Genomic DNA, 21347 nt, shown 5'->3' with positions numbered 1-21347 from the left:
CGCATGAAATGACAGAAGTTACAATAAATATTTGCCATAAGTCGTGGATTTTTGCAAGTATATCCGTTTTGTGATCAATTATACAGGCCTACATCTTCAGACAAAGTCAGTAAATTTGTGAGTAATTTGAGATAAGTATTGTTTCAATATGCTTGCCCTGTTGAAAAGAGAAAAGGCAGGACCATTATAATATAGAGAAAACGAGAGACAGTGACAATCTTTTTTTCCAGTACATTTCAGAATCCATATTGTATTACTTTCACATAAGGAGTTCAATCACTTTTACTTTTTGCCAGTTTTTTTTCAAGCTTGTGCCATATTATCGATTTGTTTGACTCTTTGTTGTATATGTTAAACTGCTCCATGTACAGCACTTTGTATGCAGCGATGGTTGTTTGAAAGTGACTTGACTTGACATGATAGATGGATGTATGCATGGATGGATAGATGGATGAATGGATGGATGGATGGATGATGCGCCCGGCGTAAACGTGCAGAAAGCTGATGCCAATCCTGTCGTGTCGTGCTCGTGTCGTGTAACGTATATGGTGGCGAGTGTGGGCCAGCGACCACGTGATGCGGAAGCAGACTCGAGCTTCTTTTGTTCACATCAATCAAAGCGGACACGGACGGAGAGCTGCTGAATCAGGAAATAGCTGGTACATGATTTATTTTCCATTCTATGAAAATTACAAGTAACATTTTTCGCGAAATCACGCGTATCCGTTTTTCTCTATCACGACAAACTATATTGCCTTGAAAATGTTTGTAAAGTTTTTGTTTTCTTTTCCTCGCGGTATTGTTTTACGTACATGTCTTTATTAAGTATGCGTTAGCTTAACGCGGAGGTAACGTTAGCTTAATTATTTTGAAATGTTAACGTGTAGTCCAGCGAGAGAACAGAGTTAAGTTGCATAGTTTGTATGAGACGTAAACTTTGGCCTTATGTAAAGACTCGGGATAAAAGTTGACGAATTAGTGGTTCGTTTAGCTTGCTAACCCGTCCCCAAGCGAACAAAGAGCGTCGGTGCTTAGCTTCGTGAAGCTAGCGGCTACGCGGACACACGCGCGTGTGCTTTGTTTCAATTTGCGTGCCTGTGCTTTTATCGTGTGTATTACAGAGGCGACTTTATTGGCCTTGTTAATCACGTGCGCTTTTTAAAAGGTTGCTGGGGAGGTGGGAAGGAACTACTACAAATTCAAGTCAGTTAAAAGTACAAATTCTCCCGGACACTTCCTCTTTATTCACGACTGCTCCAATGTTGAAATGTTCTCACTGAGTCTCATACAGTTTGATCGATTCTAACCCGAGTTGGAAGGAGTTGCTTTGCTATTCATATTTTGTCCATGTCAGTGGCCGATACACTCGGGAAATGTCACAACAAAATTTGAAGCAGAGTTGTAATCTATAAACCCTTTAAATGTCGACAATTGTCCGTCTTGACTTAAGTTTTGTTTAATCTTTTATATTATTCAATATAGCGTATGCTTGCCATGATGATTAGTAGTGTTATGATGAACGAGCCATAGTCTTTCTTTGAGTTGTCAATAGGTTTTACTGACCATACAGCCCGAGACAATTTTGTTTACATAGCCCTTAAAAAAAGTCTTAAAGGACTACACAAGCCCGCAGTTGACAAACATTAAGGGCATCCCCTGATCTTAACCCCCATAGGAGGGCACAGTAAAATATCTGGGGGAAAATAAATCTTAAGAGGTGGCAGATGGGGGGAATCCACCTTCCAGAATGACCAGGCTGCCATAGATGCAGATTGCGCAATTTAATGCATAATGTGGTGCTATATACTATTGGATTGGATAAACTTTATTGTCAAATGTACTGTATATGCAACATACAGCACAGATGAAATTTCTTCCCTCAACATAAAACAAGAGGAGCTGCTGCGGGTGTCCGCGCCACCATCAAAAGAAAAGTTAACAAAAAAATGACAAAATACTACAAAACACATGACACAGACAATCGTGCACTCAGGAGCGAATCAGTGTCCTTTTCACCGTGGATCAAAGACGTCATGCTGCAATGTGCACACATCTGCTTCAAGCTAAGCTAGAAAGAAACACGAAGCTGTAGCATCCATTTACGAAAAAGAGAGAGTGGCTCTCTTCTCCGGTCCCATGTAAGTCCGCTTCGATTCCAAGCCACGACTCCCAGTTCCACATACGCTTTGGCGCTCTGCCCTGACACTCCTTTCTTATCGTCGGCTCCTCAATCCATCCATCCATCCACCCGCACACTGTCCATCAGCACCGACCTTTTCACTGAACAAAGCGGGGCTGTGAAAATGCTGCCTACTTCAGGCGCAAGACACTAGCACCCCGGGGATATCCAGCAACGATAGTCAAATGGCGCAGACATTCCTCCCAATCAAGAAATCTGTGCTGGTACGCATGTGTTGCCGAGAAGGCGCAACCACCAAGCACAGATTCTTCTTCTTTAACGAATGCCATGGCCAAAAATGCCGAAAACAGTCCACATCAGGTCCACACGACGTAAAAACAACACCGCGTGACAAAACCAACAAAAAACGCAAGGCTCTTGAAGAGCACTTGCCGATGGCTGCCTATCCGGGCGCCATCTTGGAGAAAATATATGCTCAATATAGTAGTGTGAGAATTCAACATTAGAAAACATTTCTTTCTTATCTTACTGCGTTAACAGCTCTCATTTCTGTGGGTAGGGCATTCCAAATTACTAGAGCCTGAATAGAAAATGCTCTCTAACCTGCTGACTTCATTTTGTCTCTCGGGATCACCAAAAGCCATCATGTTGTGGACAAAATGTACAGTGTCACTAAATCGAGATAAGAACGTGCTAGTCTGTAACACTCCATTAGTCACAAAACTTTGAAATTGCACCTCAAGTAGATGGCGAACTAGTGCAAGTTGTCCAGTATTTGTAATATCGTCAAACTTTCCCCATCCTTGTCAGGATAACTGCAGACGTTTTAATACTAAACATGGGACCACCATGACAAGCAATTTGTTACAATATTCAAGGTGAGAAATAACAGTTGTCCTGGGTTTACGACAAAGTTTCTTTGTACGCGGCCTCGTAACCCTACCCTATGCTGTCGGACGATTTACATAATTACAGTAAATATTTGTATGAGAAAATCTAGGCAAAACTCTTAAGCGTGGTGTGTCTGTGAAAACTAGTTTGCTGCCCGCCGTTCATAACGTTAAGATATCAAAATTATAGCAACTGCTTGGAAGAATAACTTGTGGGACAGTGGTCACCACAATGCACAGCTCTTCAAAAGTTACTTCCTCCAACATGAACAAATCCCCAAAAGAAAAAAAAAACCCTACAAATCCCAATCTTGGTTATAATAATTTGTGCACAAAAAGATAAAGCAACATTTACATACAAAGAAAGCAATAATTGAGCATGCCTGCCTGTGAGGTTTTTACATAGCTGGCCAAACTAGTTACCGTATTTTCACGACTATAAGGCGCCATTAAAAGTCTTAAATTTTCTCCAAAATGGACAGTACGCCTTATGGTGCGGAGCGTCCTTTATATGCGCTGAGTTCCAAAATCTGACTGACTGCCGACACGCTGTTTATATAGAGAAAAGGCGGAAGTGACTGTGAAAGAAGTCGGCCAATCAGGGAAGGGTGGGCGTGTATACATACATATATGGAGAGGGAGAGAGAGACAGAGAGAGAGGGAGAGAGAGGACAGACAAGCTAGTCCGCCAATGGTGAAGGGTGGGCGTGTAAGTGGACGCCTCAAGCCAGTACCAACACTTGTATAGAGTGTGGCAATGTGCTTTGTTGCAAAACAACTCCGGTTTTGGTTTCTAAGAACCCCTGAAAATAAATTTGACAAAAAGACACGCACGCCTACGAAGCTCAGTTCAAACTTAAAGCCACCGGTTATGCTTTTGGCATGCGTGCCCATCTCACAGCAGCGGTGAAAAAAAAAAGTCAAGCAAATGAACTCTGAGCTTGCCGTTATTCCCGGAGGCTTGACTAAAGAACTCCAACCGCTGGACATCGGCATCAACCGGGCGTTCAAAGTAAAGTTGCAAACGGCATGGGAACAATGGATGATCGGTGGCAAACACAACTTTACAAAGAGTGAGAGGCAGCGCTTGGCGAGTTACGCCACAATACGCAACAACGAGAGGGAACGCGGCGTTTTTGATGGAATACGGTACTTGCACAATTGTTCAATTCTTTCTACACACACGCGCTGCCACCATGTTTCGCTCTGTTCTTTACTTTCAAATGTGGGAAAGCTTCACACGAGAGAAATGTTGACTTTGCTGTTGCTACTCCTTCTTTCCGCTCGGCAATGCGTAGCAACTCACACTAGCATGTGATGCATTCAATGACAACTGAGATGTGCAGTCCTCTGCTTCTGATACAGAGGATGAGGACTTTGATGGATTTCTAGGTGATGATTGATCGAAAAACGTGAGAACATTGTACGATGGCTAAATAAAATACACCCGAACTCAGTTCTGCTTTCGTTGCCTTTTTAAAAACGTGTTTTTATCTTATTTGTATGTTTTGGCATGCTACCGTATGCTTCAAGCTAACGTGTTAGAGTGCGCGCATGCATGCCGTATGTTTAAGCTGGCGTATGTTTTACCACTGTAAAACTGCGGCTATTCGTACGATGCGTCCTGTGTATGTGTAAAATACAGAAATGTCACGCATTAATGAGACTGCGGCCATTAGTACGATGCGTCGAATAGTCGTGAAAATACGGTACTCAAGACACTCTTGAGGCCATTAATACGAAACAGTCAAATTGGGGGCCGGGGGAGTGTGTGTGTTGCGGGAACGGAGCGTATCGTTCCTAATCTTGAAATGCTGTATATCAGGACTGCCATAAACCAAGGACCACTACAACCCTGTACTGCTGTCGTCCTGTGCCTACGGTTACAGAATTACAGAAAAGTTGCTCACAACGTTTTGTTTTTGTTTTTTGCTTGCAGCTGTTGTGACTGAAAATGCCACGTAAGAAGGTGACTGACGTCTCGGGAAATGGATCCCTGAAGAAGAAGAAAGCTAGTGGCAAACGGAAAGAGCGAGACTTTAGCAGTGACGACGAGTTTGACTATGAACAGGAGAACAACAAAAAGCCCGGGAAGCCCTCAATCAAATCCACTCTGCAACCCGTCACTGTGGCTGATGATGTGAAAGAGAAAATTGTAAGTCTGTTGCAGTAGTTTATTAAAAAAAAATCATAATAATTCTGCAGCTTCTCGTTTGTCAGATTGACTCTCCATTTGCATTTCCTCTCTACAGAAACTTGAATGTCCAAAGCTTAAAGGTCAACTAGTCATATTTGGAGCAACTAACTGGGATTTGATTGGAAGAAAAGAGGTGCCCAAACAACAAGGTAGAATATTTCTTATCCTCTAGTGTGGAATAATGTGTTAAAAATCTGTGTTGCCAATAATTAATAACTTATCCGATTTTCTTTGATTAGAAAACATGATAAAATAACCTTTATTAGTCCCACATTGGGGATACAGTATTTGCATTTCAAAAAATGAGCAACACTTTTTGCAGGAGTTACAAGTTTCATTCATGCAAGAACCCACAAAATTAAATAATAAAAAAAAATCATAGTGTATCCACACAAAATTTTGCTTTAAGAGTAGAGCAAGTGTTGAATCACTCGTGTCTGTCAGGCAGAACTTGCCTGAGCGGCACATCGCTGTGTTGAAAGTACACTTTCATCCAGCCAGCGTTTTGTTGCCTTGTTAATGCCCCATTTACATTACTATACGTCAAGGCAATCCGTTCTTAGGCCACCACAGACCAAACAGGATGGACGTGCGACAACGTGGGGGAACGGGATGGGCAAATGTAACTGGAATTACTGCGAATGCTCGGCCAGACTTTTACACTGTGGAGAGAAAAAAAAGCCACTGCAATCTCGGCACAGATCACAACTACTCATCCGTGGAAATACAGTTTGGACTGAACCAGTGAATGCCCATTAAATGATTGTGACGCAAATGTCTATTCATATCTATGCATATGGTGGACACCCCTCCCCCCTGCAGAGGGCGTATTGATGCTTTTGCAGACGCGCTGATAAATGTGCTTTGTTGCAAAGGGATTTGTGTTTTTTTTGGGGGGGGGTGGCTGGGGGACGGAGGGCAGCTTTATTTGCAGCAGCTGTTAAGACAAAGGCCATGTTGGTAGGATTGCTGCACCTGCTATACATCTGTGAGGTTGCACGTATGTCAAAATATGGCTTATGGCTTTTTATTTTTTCTTAATACTGATCTTCCAATAGGTGAGAATTGCCTGCCATTATGCAGTCAATATTTTTGTTTAATGTTTGTTTGTTTAACAATTTTACAAGCCCATAATTTCCGTAGAGGGCGGCATGTTGGGCGACTGGTTAGCACGTCCTCTTCACGGTGCAGAGGTCCGGGGATCCCTGGCCTTCCTGTGTGGTTTTGTGTGTTCGCCCTGTGCCCGTGTGGGTTTTCTTGAGGTACTCTGGAGTCCTCCCACGTTCCAAAAACAAGCGTGGTAGGTTGATTGAATGCTCTAAATTATCCCGAGGCATGATTGTGAGTGTGAATGGTTGTTTGTCTGTGTGCCCAGTGATTGGCTGGTAACCAATTCAGGGTGTCCCCCGCCTACTGCCTGAAGACAGCTGGGAGACGCTCCACAATGCCCTGCGACCCTCGTGAGGATAAGCGGATTAGATTAATTAGTTTTAAAAAAGTGAAAGCTTAAAGGTGCGTACCGATGTGGCCATAGAACAAAATATACTTGCAAATATATATAAATGACTCAAATACCTTAGCTTTGGAAAAATGAAAAGCTCTGACTAATCCGACATCTCTACATGAGCGTAGTTGGTTCACACTCGTTGCTCAAGTGGGACTTGTACAGATTGACTCTGTGACTGCCTTCCACCGTGTTCAATTCTTATTGTCCGTTTCTTAATAAGAACTTAGCTCTTAGCTTTAACTGAGCTCCTCTCTGTTTACAGCAGTGAATCCTGCGACCTTAACATGCAACCAGAAAAATCCAGTGCGTGGTCAGATCACAAAGCAAAAGTTGTTTTACTTCCTTCATTGTAATATATTGCATTTTGATAATACAATACATCCTGATTATATAGCGCCTTCACAACAGCTGCGGCTGTAACAACGCAACGCTTAACAAAACAGTTAACATCATGCCACAGAAAAAATATTTGAAACCCCTTAATTTAGTTGCACAATCTTTATATTTTCATTTTTTTGTCTTCCAGCTGCTTTCCGCAACCTGGGCCAGAATTTGTGGAGTCCGCACCGCTACGGCTGTTTAAATGACGTCCTGGTTAGCTGCGTGATTTCCGGCCCTTGTGCTGCTCACAGCCTTCTCATCACCACTGAAGGCAAACTGTGGAGCTGGGGTAAGTCCAAAATTAATTTGCGTCATTTTGTATTTTTCAACCACCTCCCCCTTTTTTTTAAAATTCCAACAACATGCTATGTCTGCCAATATTTGGGCAGGCCGCAATGACAAAGGGCAGCTGGGCCACGGAGACACCAAACGTTTGGATGCTCCCAAGCTGATTGAGGGCCTGGCGGATGTTGTGGTTGTCGCTGCGGCCTGCGGGCGTAATCACACCTTGGCACTCACAGGTACGCTTGGGCAGCTCGCCTGTACCGGGTATGGACCAGGCCCCTCGTTATTTTTGACTACTCAACCTCAAAGTACCATGTAAAGTTCTGGCAATGGTCCTGTACGCTTGCGTTGGTGGTTCTTTTCTGTAGAGGATGGCATTGCACACTCCTTTGGTGAAAACAAGTTGGGTCAGCTTGGCCAAGGCAGCCAGACGGACGCCGTCCTCAGCCCAGCTCCTGTAAGTGCCAGCTGTCGATGACGATACGATCCAGTCCCAGCAGGAAAGACTCAAGTTTGTTGTGGTCGGGGTGCCCAGATTTCCTACAATGGCCAGCCCTTGGTGAAGGTGTCGTGCGGGGCCGAGTTCAGCATGGTGGTGGACTGCAAAGGGAACCTTTATTCTTTTGGCTGCCCCGAGTATGGACAGCTCGGTAAGATGGAAGCACTTGAGCTCAGTCCTTCATTTCATTCATGATTTACCTTTCTGGGACTAACAATCCATCCAGATAACATAATGCAAGTCCAAAATTCATCAGTGAAGAAACATTTTTGGATCAAACATCGTCAAAAACGAGTTGCCTCGATTTAACTTCTGTGGATTAGTCTGATTTTGCTCCGAAGGTTTCTTCCCCAGTACATGTCGTACACCAGGACCACATGAGGACTGACAAATAACGGAGTCATGAAATGGACCAAATTTAAACATTTGAGGTTTTGGCCCGATGCCAGCGAAATGCTAAAGTTAATTCATTTGTTGCTGATTGGCATGCTGAAAGCTCTAAAATGTACGGCAATGTTTTAAATAACGTACTTAACTCTCGGAGCTCTAAAAACAAGTTAAAATGCTGCATGTTGAATGTGATTTAGGGGGCGTCCAATGTCAAGTCGATTTGTGCCATTTCGCCTCTTCTCTGGTCTCACCGCAGGACACAACAGCGATGGCAAGTTCATAGCTCGTGCGCAGCGCATCGAGTTTGACTGCGAACTCATCCCCCGCCGCGTCGCCATCTTCATCGAGAAGTCCAAAGACGGCCAGGTCACGCCCGTGCCCAACGTGGTGGTCCGGGACGTGGCCTGCGGATCCAACCACACGGTGAGAAGTTGCAACGGAGGCATACGTTTCTTGTCCCGTTTTGAGTGTTTAAGCCCGTGTTGTGTGTTTAGCTGGTGTTGGACTCTCAGAAGCGAGTATTCAGCTGGGGCTTCGGAGGCTATGGGCGTCTGGGACACACCGAGCAGAAGGACGAGCTGGTTCCTCGCCTGGTGAAACTCTTTGACTTCCCCGGTCGAGGAGCCAGTCACATCCATACAGGCTACCAATGCTCCTTCGCCATCAGTGAGAGCGGTAAGACCCGGTGGTGGGCTTCGCTTTGCAAATCGAATGGTGCTGGACTAGAGTACGGCTGACCTCCGCCAAGGCTGGAGAATCCTAAAGCAAATGCTTTCTCTTTGACGCTTGATGGCAACTATGGAATACAACATGTTGCAGAGAATAATGTACAACAATTAAGAATTCCAGCTTTTAGTTTGTGGTATTAGCATCTTGATGTGTTAAGCAACTCAGGATAGAGCCTCCCACTTTTCTGGTGTGCAAAATTATTGGAACATGTGACTGAGTGTCTGTCGTTGGCCCAAACATTTGGATCGTGCTTGTTTTGGGCTTTTGGCCTGCCCTGTGAAAACTGCATTTGCTGTTCAGCAAATATGAAACCCAGAGAGCTGTCGATGGGAGAAAAGCAAAGCTTTTTGAAGCTGAGAAGAGGTAAAGCAATCTAAAGACATGTTGGTCTCTTTATAAATACACTAGCTAAACCCCAGTGGGACGAAACAAGACGTCATGCATAAGACGGCTATTGGAGTAGAAAAATGTATATATATATATATATATATATATATATATATATATTTGGACAGAAAAAGGAAAAGAAGAGAAACGTACAGATTGATGGAGAGCGTCCGTCCGACATCGAGCGTCTTGTCGTCTCAACTAACTTAGCTGTTGTTTTCTCTAGGCTAGCTTAGCTGGTGTCATAGATCGAAGCTCTTTGATTTGTAACGTCCATTGCGTCAGCGCTGATTGGTTGAAGCCAAAAGACACGCCCGTGCGTACATGTCTGCGCTGACGCACGCACAGCAGAGAGCAGAGGACTATTGAATGCTGAGTCGTGCTTCGCTCGAGTGGCGTCGCTCCAAATCACAGCGATTGCACACACGTTGGGCATAGCCGATACAACAGAGTGTTTCGAAAAAGACAACGGGTTGCCCAACAATATTGACAGCAGGCAGAAACAATGTGAGCGCTGTGACGAAACACCTAAAGGCAAGCGGTTGTGACATCTCCTCGGGGCTTGGGGTGGTGTGAAAGAAGAAATGAACAGGCCATAACCACAAGATGCAAACTGCTGATCGACTAAAAGCATTGGAAAGCCAAATTGGGTTTTGCGGAGTAGTACAGAGGTGAGCCACTAAAGTTTTGGAACAAAGTTTTATTGACTGAGGAGAAGATTAACCTCCTCCAAAATGATGGAATGGCCAAAATGTGGAGAACAGAAGGAATTGACTTTGCTGTTCCAATACATTTGGAGGGGGCTGTGTTATTGGAACCCACGCGGTTGTTATCCTGTTTGGTGGTAGATTAGGCTCTGCTTGGTCCTAATCGTGTTCAGATAGTCAGGAACAAAGAAGACATTTTTGACGATGTTTGCAGGGAGTCTCTTCTTCTGGGGGGTGACCAACACTTCCAGGGAGTCGACGATGTACCCCAAAGCCGTGCAGGATCTCTGTGGCTGGGAAATCCGCAGTCTGGCCTGCGGGTAGGTCCTTGGCAGTTGACGCGTCTGTCAAATATCTGAGAGGCAACATAAGTGTGTGTGTGTGTGATTTGTTGTGTATCTCTCTGTGAAACAGCAAGAGCAGCATCATCATCGCTGCAAACGAGAGCACCATCAGCTGGGGTCCTTCACCTACCTTTGGAGAGCTGGTAAAGAGAAAGTGTCCTCATCATGACATTCACCCTGTAGGCCACAATCGGTACAAAGCATGTTTGTTTGATTTGTGGAGGGCTATGGAGACAACAAACCGAAATCCTCCACCACCCCCCAGGAAGTCAAGACCCTGGATGGCATTTATATCGAACAGGTACACTGAATGACTGGCATCGTGTGTGTGGTGGGCAGGCCTCCCACGAGTATTGTTGTCGACAGAGGTTGCGAGTTAATTATAGGCCGCACGCAGATGAACGCGATGGGCAGGAAGGGACCCTGGCGTCGGACCCAAAGCGTCGCTTGAGCCGTACGCTCAGAAACTGGCATGTTGGTGCTCCAGAAAGGCCCACACCAGGAGTTAAGATTGCTCGAATGTTGGCTTTTCCCAGGTGGTGATGGGTTACGCTCACTCCATGATCATCGCCAGGCAGGACACGCCAGCCGAGCAGGAGAGACTGCAAAAGCTGCCCGAGTACAACCCCCGAACAATCTGACGAGTCTTAGTGGAAGAGGGCCCCCAAGTGGCCGGAAAGACGTGTCGGCTTTGCACACATCTCCTCTTCACGGGGGAGCTCAGGCCCAACAATTTGGACACTACGATCACAATGAACTATCGAGACCATGTCACTTGTCGAGTGAAACCTTGTTTACGTCAAGCACTTCTGCCTCTTTCTTCCCAAGACGTGCTTCCTCTCCACTTTTGTTACACGCTCATTTGTCTAATTGTCTGGTGTGTTGCAGTATTTTCAAATATTTGTCAGATTTACGGGTGCTTCAGCATGACCCCTCTTGTCTGCAGGGACAGATGCTCCATATGAGTGCCTACGTTTTCCATGGGCCTGTTATGGAAGTTGTCTTGTATGTTTTCTTGTTCTCAGCTTTGTTACATTCCTTTCGTTATTCTTCACAAGATCAATATTGGGACTATTGTTTTTACTCATTTCATTTGGGGCCAATGCTGCACTGTCAAAAGTATTTGAGCTAGGGGAGGTAAGTTTTTTTTTTAAATTCTAAATCAGCTGAAGGTGTTTTTCCTCACCTTTGATCTTAATAGTGGTAATAGTATTGTTCTGGTTACATTTTCATTCCAATTAAAAAATGGCCTGAACTCGTTTGAAATTTGTTGTGTGGTTGTAATTGAACTTACACCGACCCACACTGAATATCAATCGCAAGAAAAATGCCACATGTGACCAAAAACATTCCATTTATTTTATTATACAAAATCAGCTTGAATTTAATCTTCATCTTCCTCCTCCTCTTCATCCTGGTTGATCTGGAAGTAGCGCAGCTCGTAGCTCTCCTTGGAGTTGGCCACCACGCGCAACCAGTCGCGAAGATTGTTCTTTTTCAGGTATTTCTTGGTCAGATACTTTAAATATCTGAAATACATCACAAACACAGTCACTTATTCTGCACATGTGCAAAAGTACTAGGAAACCCCAGCACCAACATGAGCCACCCGAGTAAGCAAAAACGGATCATTTGATCTCGTCACTTTCTCCCCACATAATCACAAGGAATCCTGTACACCTTAAAGTCCTTTTATGCATTTTGTGATGCATAATTTTCTTATACCTGTGGCTTGAGCACCTGGGCACTGTTGAACGTCGGCCAAATTAATCCTTTGTCAAGAATCACTGAGTAGCAACAGTGGCAGTTACTGTAGGTCCAATTTAGTACAAGTACGTTGGTCCAGAAACCGTTTAATTAGGTATGGGTGCTTGTGTGGTGGTATACACTGTCAAAAAGTCTAAAGAAGACTAACTAGGAATTAGACAAGTCTCATACAAGCTGTGGAAGTGTTCAACCTAACCTTGCAGACACCCCGAGAGGAAACACATTTTCTTTTTTTGACATGGCCAACCATCCTTCTGTTGAGGTACATGACCCATTTCAATAGCAAGTCCCCACCTGACCACCTTTGCCAAGTTTTTCATCCATGTGACTCAAAATGTGTCCACTCACAGGACAACACTTTGGATTTTATTTGGAAAAATTCCTAATGGTAACGGGAAAATGAATGGTGAGGTGGTGAGAGAGAGATTGCTGGAGTGAAAGTTTACCTTTTGGAGAAGGGCACCTCTGAGGAGATGGTAATCTTACTCTTGCTCCTCTCGATGGACACCACACCTCCGCCGAGGTTGCCCGCTTTGCCGTTAACCTTGATACGCTCCTGCAGGAACTGCTCCTGCGAACACAGGAACACGTTTGCACATAGGAACAAGGGGGAGGGCAAACTTGAGTGCAACATTGAATTTTATGTCCATTTATCTTGAAATTGGACAGATAATTTGCAAAATCACTTAACACTCCCATTAAAATGTACTATGCAAAATGCATAAACAATATTTGAAAAACATGTTAATGTAGAATTCTTTTTGTGTTATCGTTCACAAAAATCCATCCATATCATCAGAGCTGTGCCTATCCCAGCCGACTTCCGGCAGAGAACAGTTGGTAGTTGGTAGTGTAAGTGAAGCTGGCGGAGCAGCAGAACTAAGGATTAAAACCTTCAAGAAAGCGTCTTTATTTAGTGCAACGCAAAACACTGCAGATTTTACTGCACTATGAGCGGAAGCTGGCCAGCTCTTTCTTGGAATCCGTCAGATGTTGCTGCGCCACGGTCGTCCTTGCCTGGATGGACAGATGGCGGTCGCTTCATAAAATGAAAGCACCAAGTGCCGTGGATTAGTCCATCTTGAGTTTTCTCGCAGCAGTTCGATTCCCGTGGCCCTCCACGTAACTGATAGTTTGCAGTTTAAACTGCGCTTCGTAAGCGTGTCTCTTCGTCTCTGCCATTTTTGGGGTGACGTTTCGCACAATGCGCATACTATATACACCTACTGGGGAGCATGCCTTGAGCCTCCTCTTCCCACCCTTCCCACTTTATCGTCCGCACGTTGTCCTCAATTCCGTCCACCTTTCCTCTATATAAGCAGCGTGTCGGCACGACATCAATCAAGTGTACCCCTCATCGAAGTCAAACAACAGCATCCGCAGATTTTGGAACTCGGTGTATACGCAAGGCATTATTTTGGAGAAAATTATCTAAATTTTAAATGCGCATTTTGGTCGTGAAAATACGGTATTTAATATTCAAGACTGAGTATACTCCACTGGAATAGATCAATCATCAATGATGTTTTTACCACGCTACGCACATTGTCTTGCATCAGGCACCTCGTTACCTCTGCGTCCGACGTCCTAGATGCATAATTTTACCGCAAGACGCACAGTTCCAAATAATGTGCCTTTTTGGGATGCAGGGAAATTTCTCAGTCAAAACAACAACAAAAAACTATGGCAAGCCTGAGGATTTCACATTAACGATCGTTACCGGTAGCGTGGCGTTACTTTGACGGTACCGAAAAATCATTTTACCATAAAAGTCACCGCACACGAGTTGACTGTACGCGATCAAATCTCTCCTGTGTGATCAACGTGATTTCACTGTGCCTGTATGTGTGTTTGTTGTGTGATGTGTGACTGTGTTTCTTCTAATTTACTTTCGTTTTGTTTTGTTTTCAGTGTTGGGGGGTACGGAACAGATAACGTCATGTGCGCATGCGGGTTGCTATTTTAGTCAGCAAATTGAGGAATCGCGCGGATGAAAGTTTGGGATGGCGGCGAAAAAAACTCACCAAGGTCTATTAATTACGACATTTAAGAAATAGGAATGCCAGTCTGATTTTTCGTATGAATCGTCCGAAGAACGTAACACGAAACTCACTTGTGACATATCCACAGACCACAAGAGCGAGATACAACGGGAGGCACGATTACGAGGCAAGTTGGTCATTATATCTATATCTAATCGCTTTGAAAAATATTATGAAACAGTCTTGGTTATTCTATAATTTACTGGTTGTAGCATGGTAACTTTGGGAATAAAACATTTGTCGCAAGGTGTAGTAATGCTAATGTTAACTGTTGGTAGAACTAATGATGACGTGTGGTAGATTCTTTCGTCAAATTGATAGACATCTGCTTGGGAAGAGGATGTCAAGCACATCAATATTTACCTGTATTAATAATTACCAGTTAATTAATCTTTGCAGTGTGAGATTGGAAAAAAAATACTCTGAGTTTGTGGTATGTTGTATTCATGATGCCATATAATTACCCCATACTTTGATCCATTTATTTTTTTGGAATAAACCTGGAGTACACAGCTGCTGATGTAATGTTCATTGTGAATGCATAGTTTTCAAACATTTACCCTTGAAACATTATACTTTGGAGTTTCAGAATTCTTGATTATGAATATCAGTCAAAATAGAAAAATGGGTTCCCATGATGAACGTTCACGGAACCCAAAATTAGTTAACGTGGTTTCTTATTGGGTAATCCGACGGAACACAAAAACGGTTACCGTGAATTTCCGAAATCCTCAGGCCTGCTACTGAACAGGGATGGCAATTGCTAGTGATGAAAAAAGCGGAAAGGGCGACCAATCACAACAAGTAAGACATCGTAAAGGTCCAATCGTGGGGCTGTTTACAATCGGAAGATGGAAAGACTGATCGGGAGAGCTCGTGAAAACTTGACGATAAGGTACCTGACCCCCCCCTAAAATTTTCTCAACAGATTTAGACGATTCACAGAAATGATCAATTTAAAGAAATAAAACGTCGAATTTCCGCGTATCCATGGAAAATTGCCATCCCTGTACCTAATTATTTACATTTTTGCAGCATTTGTTTATAACTACGTATATGTTGTTTGTGTTATTATCATATGCAATTGAATAATAGACCATTTCAGAATTTGAAATTTGGGACGCTTTAAATGCATAATGAAACTCGTACTTTTCTGATCAGCGAGTCCCTGGGACTCGCTGGAGGTAAAATGTAAAATTATCACTGTTGCATGTCAGGTTATTATGATTAGATGTTACTTGTACAGAACTTATATTTATGCCCATTGCCCCTCCCTCAGCTAATTGTTCGGCCAATAAACGAGGGACTTACAAAGTTGGCGGCGTCCATGATGCCGTCTTCAACAGGATGGGTGCAGTCCAGTGTGAACTTGAGGACCTGCTTCTTCTTCTTACCACCTTTGCCAGTGTTCTGCTTCTTCTGCTTTAATAACAATAACAACACAAGTTTATTACACACGTGTTCTCTGGAGAGCTTCAAGCTGCACAGCGTTCTGTCACATTTGTACAGCAGCACAAGTCAACTCTCCCAAAAAACAAAACAACAAAAAAGCTGTGTTATTTTATTTATCTGTTTTTTTTCTCATCTCATTATCGAGTATAGCTGACTTTGTATGCAAGCGAACACATGTAAATTTACAGGAATACAAATTTCGAAATCTAATCTGGCGTTTCCTAAATTTGATTGAGCAAAGGTAGGTAGCTATTTGACATCAAAAAGCACTCTCCTGCAAATACAGTCCTACTTTAAGCCTGTGTGGTGGCCCTGTTGAGCCGCCATGAGCCAAGTTGTGGTGGCACTGGCCCTCGATATCCATAATATAAAATAAATTGCTGCAACCATTGCTTCATATTCAGCCTCTTTGTTGTGGATTATTTAAGCCTTCCAGAAAATATTTCACCCTGGCTGACTATTTTAAATTTGAAGTTTTTTAAGCTTGATTTGTTTGATTAAGGTGGTTAACGACATGAAATGAGAGATAGATGAGAGATTCATTCTCTGCCAAAGAAATTGTCGTTGGACTTGCGAAGTGTGGTCTCTCTGAGGCACTGTACGAGTTTAGGTCGTTGCATTCTATTAGTACACCTCATATACAATACATCCCGATTTATATACTTAACTGCTTTCACAAAAGCTGTAGATGTAACAAAGCGCTTAACAAAACAGTTAAAATGCCACTAAATTGTACACCCTGTACCTTTAAGAGTAGTCGTATCGTTAAAATCTTATGACATCCTAGTCATAATGGCACTACTTCGTGTAAATGTTTAAGAAAAAACGATTAACATTATTGCATAAGTACGATATTGTTTTATTTAAATGCAATATATTCCCATGTGAACTTTGAATAACTGCTTTTCAAAATGTATTTACGATTTTTATGTCACTTAAGTGCAATAGAGTCATTTAGTTTCATTTTAATGTTCCTATATTTAGACCAAGTGTTACTGTTGAAAGACGGAGTTGCTCCTGTATTCTCATGTCGTGGTGGTGGCACTTAAAGAGCCAAGCATATTTTAAGTACCTGGTTTAAAAACTCTGAGAACCACCATGTTACTTAGACATACATGTGTGAAAATGTCAAGTTTTGGAACGTCCTTTACATCGCCCCAATAATAAGAATAAGTGCAGTTGCCCTGACTTGGTTTACACTTTGCGGCAGCCGTCAGTACGCTAACATCGTGACTCCAGTACAACATTCGAGTTCATGTAATGACGCACAGGGTGCTTGATTGTCGAAAAAAATCAATGACAATCATTAGCGATGTGCGTTTAGTCAATCCGGCCACTCATGTTTCGAAGCCAAAACAGGACAGTCTAGACAAAAAACGTGGTGAGCTTAGCAGGCAGAAGCTAATGTTAGTGATAGGCCGCAAAAAATGGAGAGACTTTTAAAAGCTCATCAACAGGCTGCACCAAAGCTTCAATTTGGACGGCGACCATCATTAGACAACAACGGTCACGGCCTTATCGTCGTTTTTCAGTTTTACACAGGGCAAGTAACAGTTTGAGCAGCTTGTTGATACACGATTCTACTTACAATGGGCGCCATGGCGAAGAAGCTCGCAGAGAGAGCGAGCGTGGAGTGCGCATGCGTTACAAGCACGAACAAGCCAATCGTCGAATCATTGATTCACAACTACGCACCCGACAAATTATTTTTGTTGAGAGTCTAAACTTTAGACGTTCTCATTTCCAGAAAGGTGCAAACGTACACATCATTTAAGCATTCATTTGCAGTTAGTAGTTTAGTACTCGTATATAAAAAAGCTGGTTTGTCATTTACAGTGGGAGTCAACTCTTGGAATTTGAGTTCTCTACCCGTTTCACAAAATAATTCATCGTGGCAAATATAGTATTTCAGTATTGGAAGCTGTAAATAAATGGTAAGATATTCTTGTGATCTCCAATAATTTAATTATACAATTTTATACAGATGAACAAAAAAAAACCTTTGTAAGTATAGGTCTACTCATAAAAAGCCAAAGATAAAGTTTTATTACAAGCGACTGTACGGTGTTTTTTTTAGCCTGAGTGAGGGTCATATAATGGATTACATAAATAGAACAGTGTTCGACTCAACTTCAGTTACCAGTAACTCTTTGACCATGTGACTGTTCTGAATGCAGTGTTACCACAATTTATTTCAATAGCCCAACAGAGTAACACTGCTCTGGATGGCATGAAAATTACAATGTGTGCAGTCATCCAGTAAAAAATTAAAACCGTCATCTAGGATCTTTTCCCCCCCAAACGTTGCTACATATGAGAGGTCTGTAAAAACACAAAAATCCAAAGAAAGAGGGCAGTGCTTCGCATCATCTCCACAGAGCTTCAAGTTGCTGGTTTAGATCTGATGTTGATGCCTTCTTTTGCTGAAATGTTCTCACCACGAGGGCCGCTCACACGAGAGTGAATTGATTTCTTCCCATTTCACCCTACATCCCTTTGAAGCTGGATATGTCACAACTGTATACATGGTGCAAAAAAATGAGCAAAAAAAGTGGGTGAGATGAGCCAGCTACAGAGGTAGTCACATCATCAGATCCAGTTCTGTGGAAACAAGACGCCGTTACAGTGGAAAGCGACTTGTGTAAACGGGTAATATTGAAATGGATTCCGTTTTTTGCCATCCAACTAAGGTAATGCTTGTCTGTCCATCATCTCTTCAGTATCCCCCTCTGACAGCTACCATCCAATCTCGAATGACACCTGCTTGCTGTTCAACAGCAAGCATGGTCTAAGCATGCAAACAAAACTGCAAACAAGTGCTACTACAATAAACGCAAAGGTGGTGAAACGTTTTTGGTCTCTCGAACTGGATTGTAGCATTTGGTCAAGTAAGATCAGTCCACTTGCTTGCTGGCCTGTGCGAGCTAGCGGGTCGGCTCGCAGAATTTGTTGCGATCGCGCCAATGCCACCGTCTGGTCTGCTTTTTCAGTCAAGTCCACTCGTCGAAGGTTGTGCTCTACTAGTTGATGCGGATGCCTGAGATGAAGGGCAGCCCGGTGGGGACCCGCCTCTTGTACTCCACGTATTCCTCTGCAAAGAAATTAATAAGGGAAATCTCTTCTTCCTCAATCCGCTCCCGAAAGAACCTCCAGCTGGCTATGGTGTAGCCCAGTGTGCATACTGGGTTGCACAGCACCACCTACAGTGGACACAACACGTGAGCTAACATTTTACCTGATATGACCACACCAAAATTGCAGTATCGGTAATCAAGGAGACGTGAAACACAGACCTGTGTTCCTATGCTCCAGTAGAACCAACCCACATAGGAGGGGTGTCGAAAGAAAGCGTAGACACCGCTGGTGACCAGCACGTGACTATACGCCTTTTCATTCTGGACAATGTGGTTGAAGTTGGAGCCGGCCGTGAGCATGGCCGCCTTCCGCAGGGCCTCACCACACAGCACCATGAGCAGACCCATGAAGCTCAACCACCTCAGCTGCTTGAGCTCTGAAAAACAAGATTGGGCATGTCAAGCAGGAAATTTATCAGATGGCATTTGAGACTTTCCTTTTTTTAAACTATGGCCAATTAAAAATGACCAACTATTTAATCACTTGCTTATAGGGGTGTATGAGAAACATCTAAATGACTGGCACTATGCGTTATAGTCAGCCACGACCAAAAATTAAGCTCTTCTTTTGAAGGACAAAAAGCTGCCAATGTCATTTTGTCAATTTCCCCACTCCAAAAAGTGTGCTGTAAAATTACCGGACCACAACATTGTACATTTGAAAGCGATAGTAATTGGTTCAAAAGACAACTGATCATACATGATGCTGACTGTTTTTGTTGAATGCAAAAAAAGAAAAAGTATGTAGCCCACTGACCTGGAAATGTTAGTTTCTCCACAGTGAACTCAACCCATGATGAGACAGCAGCCAGCGTGTACTCCACACTGTGGTTAAGGAGGAACGAGTCCAATGAGAGGCTGTGAGGGTTAATGATGGCCGTTACCAAGTACTCAGAGTAATGGAAGAATGCCAGGGAGCACATATACCTGCAGAGAGGTGAGAGTACTACATGATTTGCACGAACCAGCAAACATTTTACAACACCTAATATGGTGTGTCTTTAAGAATGACAACCTGCTACCAGCACTAACATTTTTTTAAGGAGACATACAAAAGAAAACTGACAACTTGAGCCTGTCCACCCAACAAGAGCGAAATTACATCACCAATAAATACTTTATCTGCCCATTTCTTAAAATGGGTTTGTGAGCATGCAGAGTTGCACACACGCACACTCAATGCAAGGAAAAACATTTATGAGGTTGTGACAGGGTACTCTTTTAATAAGACAACCCGTGTACATTTTTAATCAAGGATTCCAAGATAAGGGCATACATATCTCAAACATCAAGTAATATTCATTTACATACCACCCAAAATGTGTCCAAGTGGTTTCGGTGCAGCTTATAATTAGACCACACCCAAAAATGACCCCCAGAAAGCAGGCTCTTACAGCAACCTTGAATGAAAACAAATGTTCAAATTAATCAATAGAAATGCATATTACTAATTAAAATTTCCAACCATCCAGCCAACCTTAAGTAGTACTAATTTGTCATACCCGATAAATACATGATACTAAAGTGTAGATTGTATTTCGGTCCATTTAGTGTCCTATTGTTAAAAATCTTCAAAACAAACACCAATTGTCGTTCCTCTCTTCAGGATAATTGTTTTACGCTATGTTCTGAGATACAATTAAAAGGAGAACAATATTTTGTCAGACATTGCTTTCACTTATGCGATATACAACAATGTATAGCTGAAGTTTATAATCGGGTTTAAAGACACCAGCTTACATTATTTAGATAAAGTGTCTTTTTTATTTTTGATGACGAACATTTCAAACATATACAGTAGATGTTTACAGACTGATAACAACCCATACATAGTAGACACATAAGATTATTTCTTAAACTGCACTTTTCTATGTCAATTCTAGACTAAAAGGACACGTACGTGACTAACTTTCCTCATAAAACACACAATACCAAAATACATGTGTGGCATTTCTTCTCCATACAACGAAGTGTTTTTCAAGGGCTTCAAATTAGAATACAAATCAAGTTTGTATGTCATTGCAGCTTGAGACGACACTGCTGTCTCGTTTCCCTTTAGCTAATAGGATTAACAAAGTGCACAGCTATTGCACAACTAGCTACCGGTCTAAAATCTGTCACTTAACACACATCCCTATTGGACTGTAATTAATTTAATTCTTCGTTCACCCTGAAACCTTAACTAAAAAGAAACTTAAAAAGTTCGGTAGCTAGCGTTTACGCTTACCTTGTACAGAGGTCCCCTGCAGATTAGTAACAGGAGGCCATTGATAACAGCAATATGCAGACAAATTGCTATTTTCCCGGGAGTTTCCGTCAAGTAATCGAAGACCCAGTCAAGGTGACCAAAGCAGGATCGAACCAAAGGTATTATGACAACGCTGAGACCTAGAATAAAGCTCTTAAGACTTACTGTACCCTCAAGTACTAACTTACTGCCTGCCATGATGGAAAAGGATTCCACAAAGTATCGCGAGATTACACGCGAGGTGGTTC

At 42.8% G+C, this 21347-nt stretch overlaps 3 protein-coding genes across 5 annotated transcripts; 1 reads left to right on the top strand and 2 right to left on the bottom strand.

The window, feature by feature from the left end:
- The first annotated feature begins 486 nt into the window (after positions 1 to 486).
- On the top strand, positions 487 to 11722 carry rcc2 (regulator of chromosome condensation 2). Its single transcript, XM_052059623.1, has 13 exons — positions 487 to 659; positions 4970 to 5185; positions 5283 to 5376; positions 7261 to 7404; positions 7505 to 7636; positions 7769 to 7857; positions 7936 to 8050; positions 8546 to 8712; positions 8784 to 8964; positions 10327 to 10432; positions 10527 to 10599; positions 10680 to 10757; positions 10993 to 11722. Exons 2-13 carry the CDS (start codon positions 4985 to 4987, stop codon positions 11095 to 11097), a joined length of 1485 nt encoding a protein of 494 aa, XP_051915583.1. The 5' UTR covers positions 487 to 659; positions 4970 to 4984; the 3' UTR covers positions 11098 to 11722.
- A 79-nt stretch (positions 11723 to 11801) lies between these two features.
- Positions 11802 to 17412, bottom strand: LOC127596781 (60S ribosomal protein L22). 3 transcript variants are annotated; one of them, XM_052059627.1, is made up of 4 exons: positions 17306 to 17412; positions 15577 to 15687; positions 12670 to 12794; positions 11802 to 11985 (listed from the first exon to the last, which is right to left on the bottom strand). In XM_052059627.1, the coding sequence occupies exons 1-4, from the start codon at positions 17315 to 17317 to the stop codon at positions 11841 to 11843; spliced, it is 393 nt and encodes a 130-aa protein (XP_051915587.1). In that variant the 5' UTR covers positions 17318 to 17412; the 3' UTR covers positions 11802 to 11840. The 3 variants fall into 3 exon arrangements, with proteins under 3 accessions (XP_051915587.1, XP_051915588.1, XP_051915586.1); XM_052059628.1 differs by having other exon boundaries at positions 15577 to 15684; positions 17306 to 17359; XM_052059626.1 differs by lacking the exon at positions 17306 to 17412 and adding an exon at positions 17182 to 17223 and having other exon boundaries at positions 15577 to 15684.
- Positions 17413 to 17726: 314 nt separating this feature from the next.
- On the bottom strand, positions 17727 to 21329 carry icmt (isoprenylcysteine carboxyl methyltransferase). Its single transcript, XM_052059624.1, has 5 exons — positions 21079 to 21329; positions 20163 to 20251; positions 19609 to 19778; positions 19011 to 19228; positions 17727 to 18917 (listed from the first exon to the last, which is right to left on the bottom strand). Exons 1-5 carry the CDS (start codon positions 21295 to 21297, stop codon positions 18738 to 18740), a joined length of 876 nt encoding a protein of 291 aa, XP_051915584.1. The 5' UTR covers positions 21298 to 21329; the 3' UTR covers positions 17727 to 18737.
- Positions 21330 to 21347: the final 18 nt, after the last annotated feature.

The sequence above is a fragment of the Hippocampus zosterae genome, chromosome 2 (genome assembly GCF_025434085.1).
Source record: "Hippocampus zosterae strain Florida chromosome 2, ASM2543408v3, whole genome shotgun sequence".
Classification (NCBI taxonomy): domain Eukaryota; kingdom Metazoa; phylum Chordata; class Actinopteri; order Syngnathiformes; family Syngnathidae; genus Hippocampus; species Hippocampus zosterae.
Note: the sequence above shows the minus strand (reverse complement) of the source record. Positions and strands in the feature narration are given on the sequence as shown.

Bases quoted from the DNA above. Each gene is read 5' to 3' on its own strand.
- LOC127596781 (XM_052059626.1), bottom strand. From the start codon at position 17,211: ATGATGGTCGCCGTCCAAATTGAAGCTTTG. The intron at 12,795-15,576 runs GTAAGTCCCTCG...CTGTGTTCGCAG, and splicing joins TCATGGACGCCGCCAACTTT to GAGCAGTTCCTGCAGGAGCG. The intron at 11,986-12,669 runs GTAAACTTTCAC...GATGTATTTCAG, and splicing joins GAGGTGCCCTTCTCCAAAAG to ATATTTAAAGTATCTGACCA.
- rcc2 (XM_052059623.1), top strand. From the start codon at position 4,985: ATGCCACGTAAGAAGGTGACTGACGTCTCGGGAAATGGATCCCTGAAG. The intron at 8,051-8,545 runs GTAAGATGGAAG...GTCTCACCGCAG, and splicing joins CCCCGAGTATGGACAGCTCG to GACACAACAGCGATGGCAAG. The intron at 10,758-10,992 runs GTACACTGAATG...GGCTTTTCCCAG, and splicing joins ATGGCATTTATATCGAACAG to GTGGTGATGGGTTACGCTCA.
- icmt (XM_052059624.1), bottom strand. From the start codon at position 21,297: ATGGCAGGCAGTAAGTTAGTACTTGAGGGTACAGTAAGTCTTAAGAGC. The intron at 20,252-21,078 runs GTAAGCGTAAAC...TTTTCATTCAAG, and splicing joins GCAGGGGACCTCTGTACAAG to GTTGCTGTAAGAGCCTGCTT. The intron at 19,779-20,162 runs GTATGTAAATGA...ACCTCTCTGCAG, and splicing joins ACTTGGACACATTTTGGGTG to GTATATGTGCTCCCTGGCAT.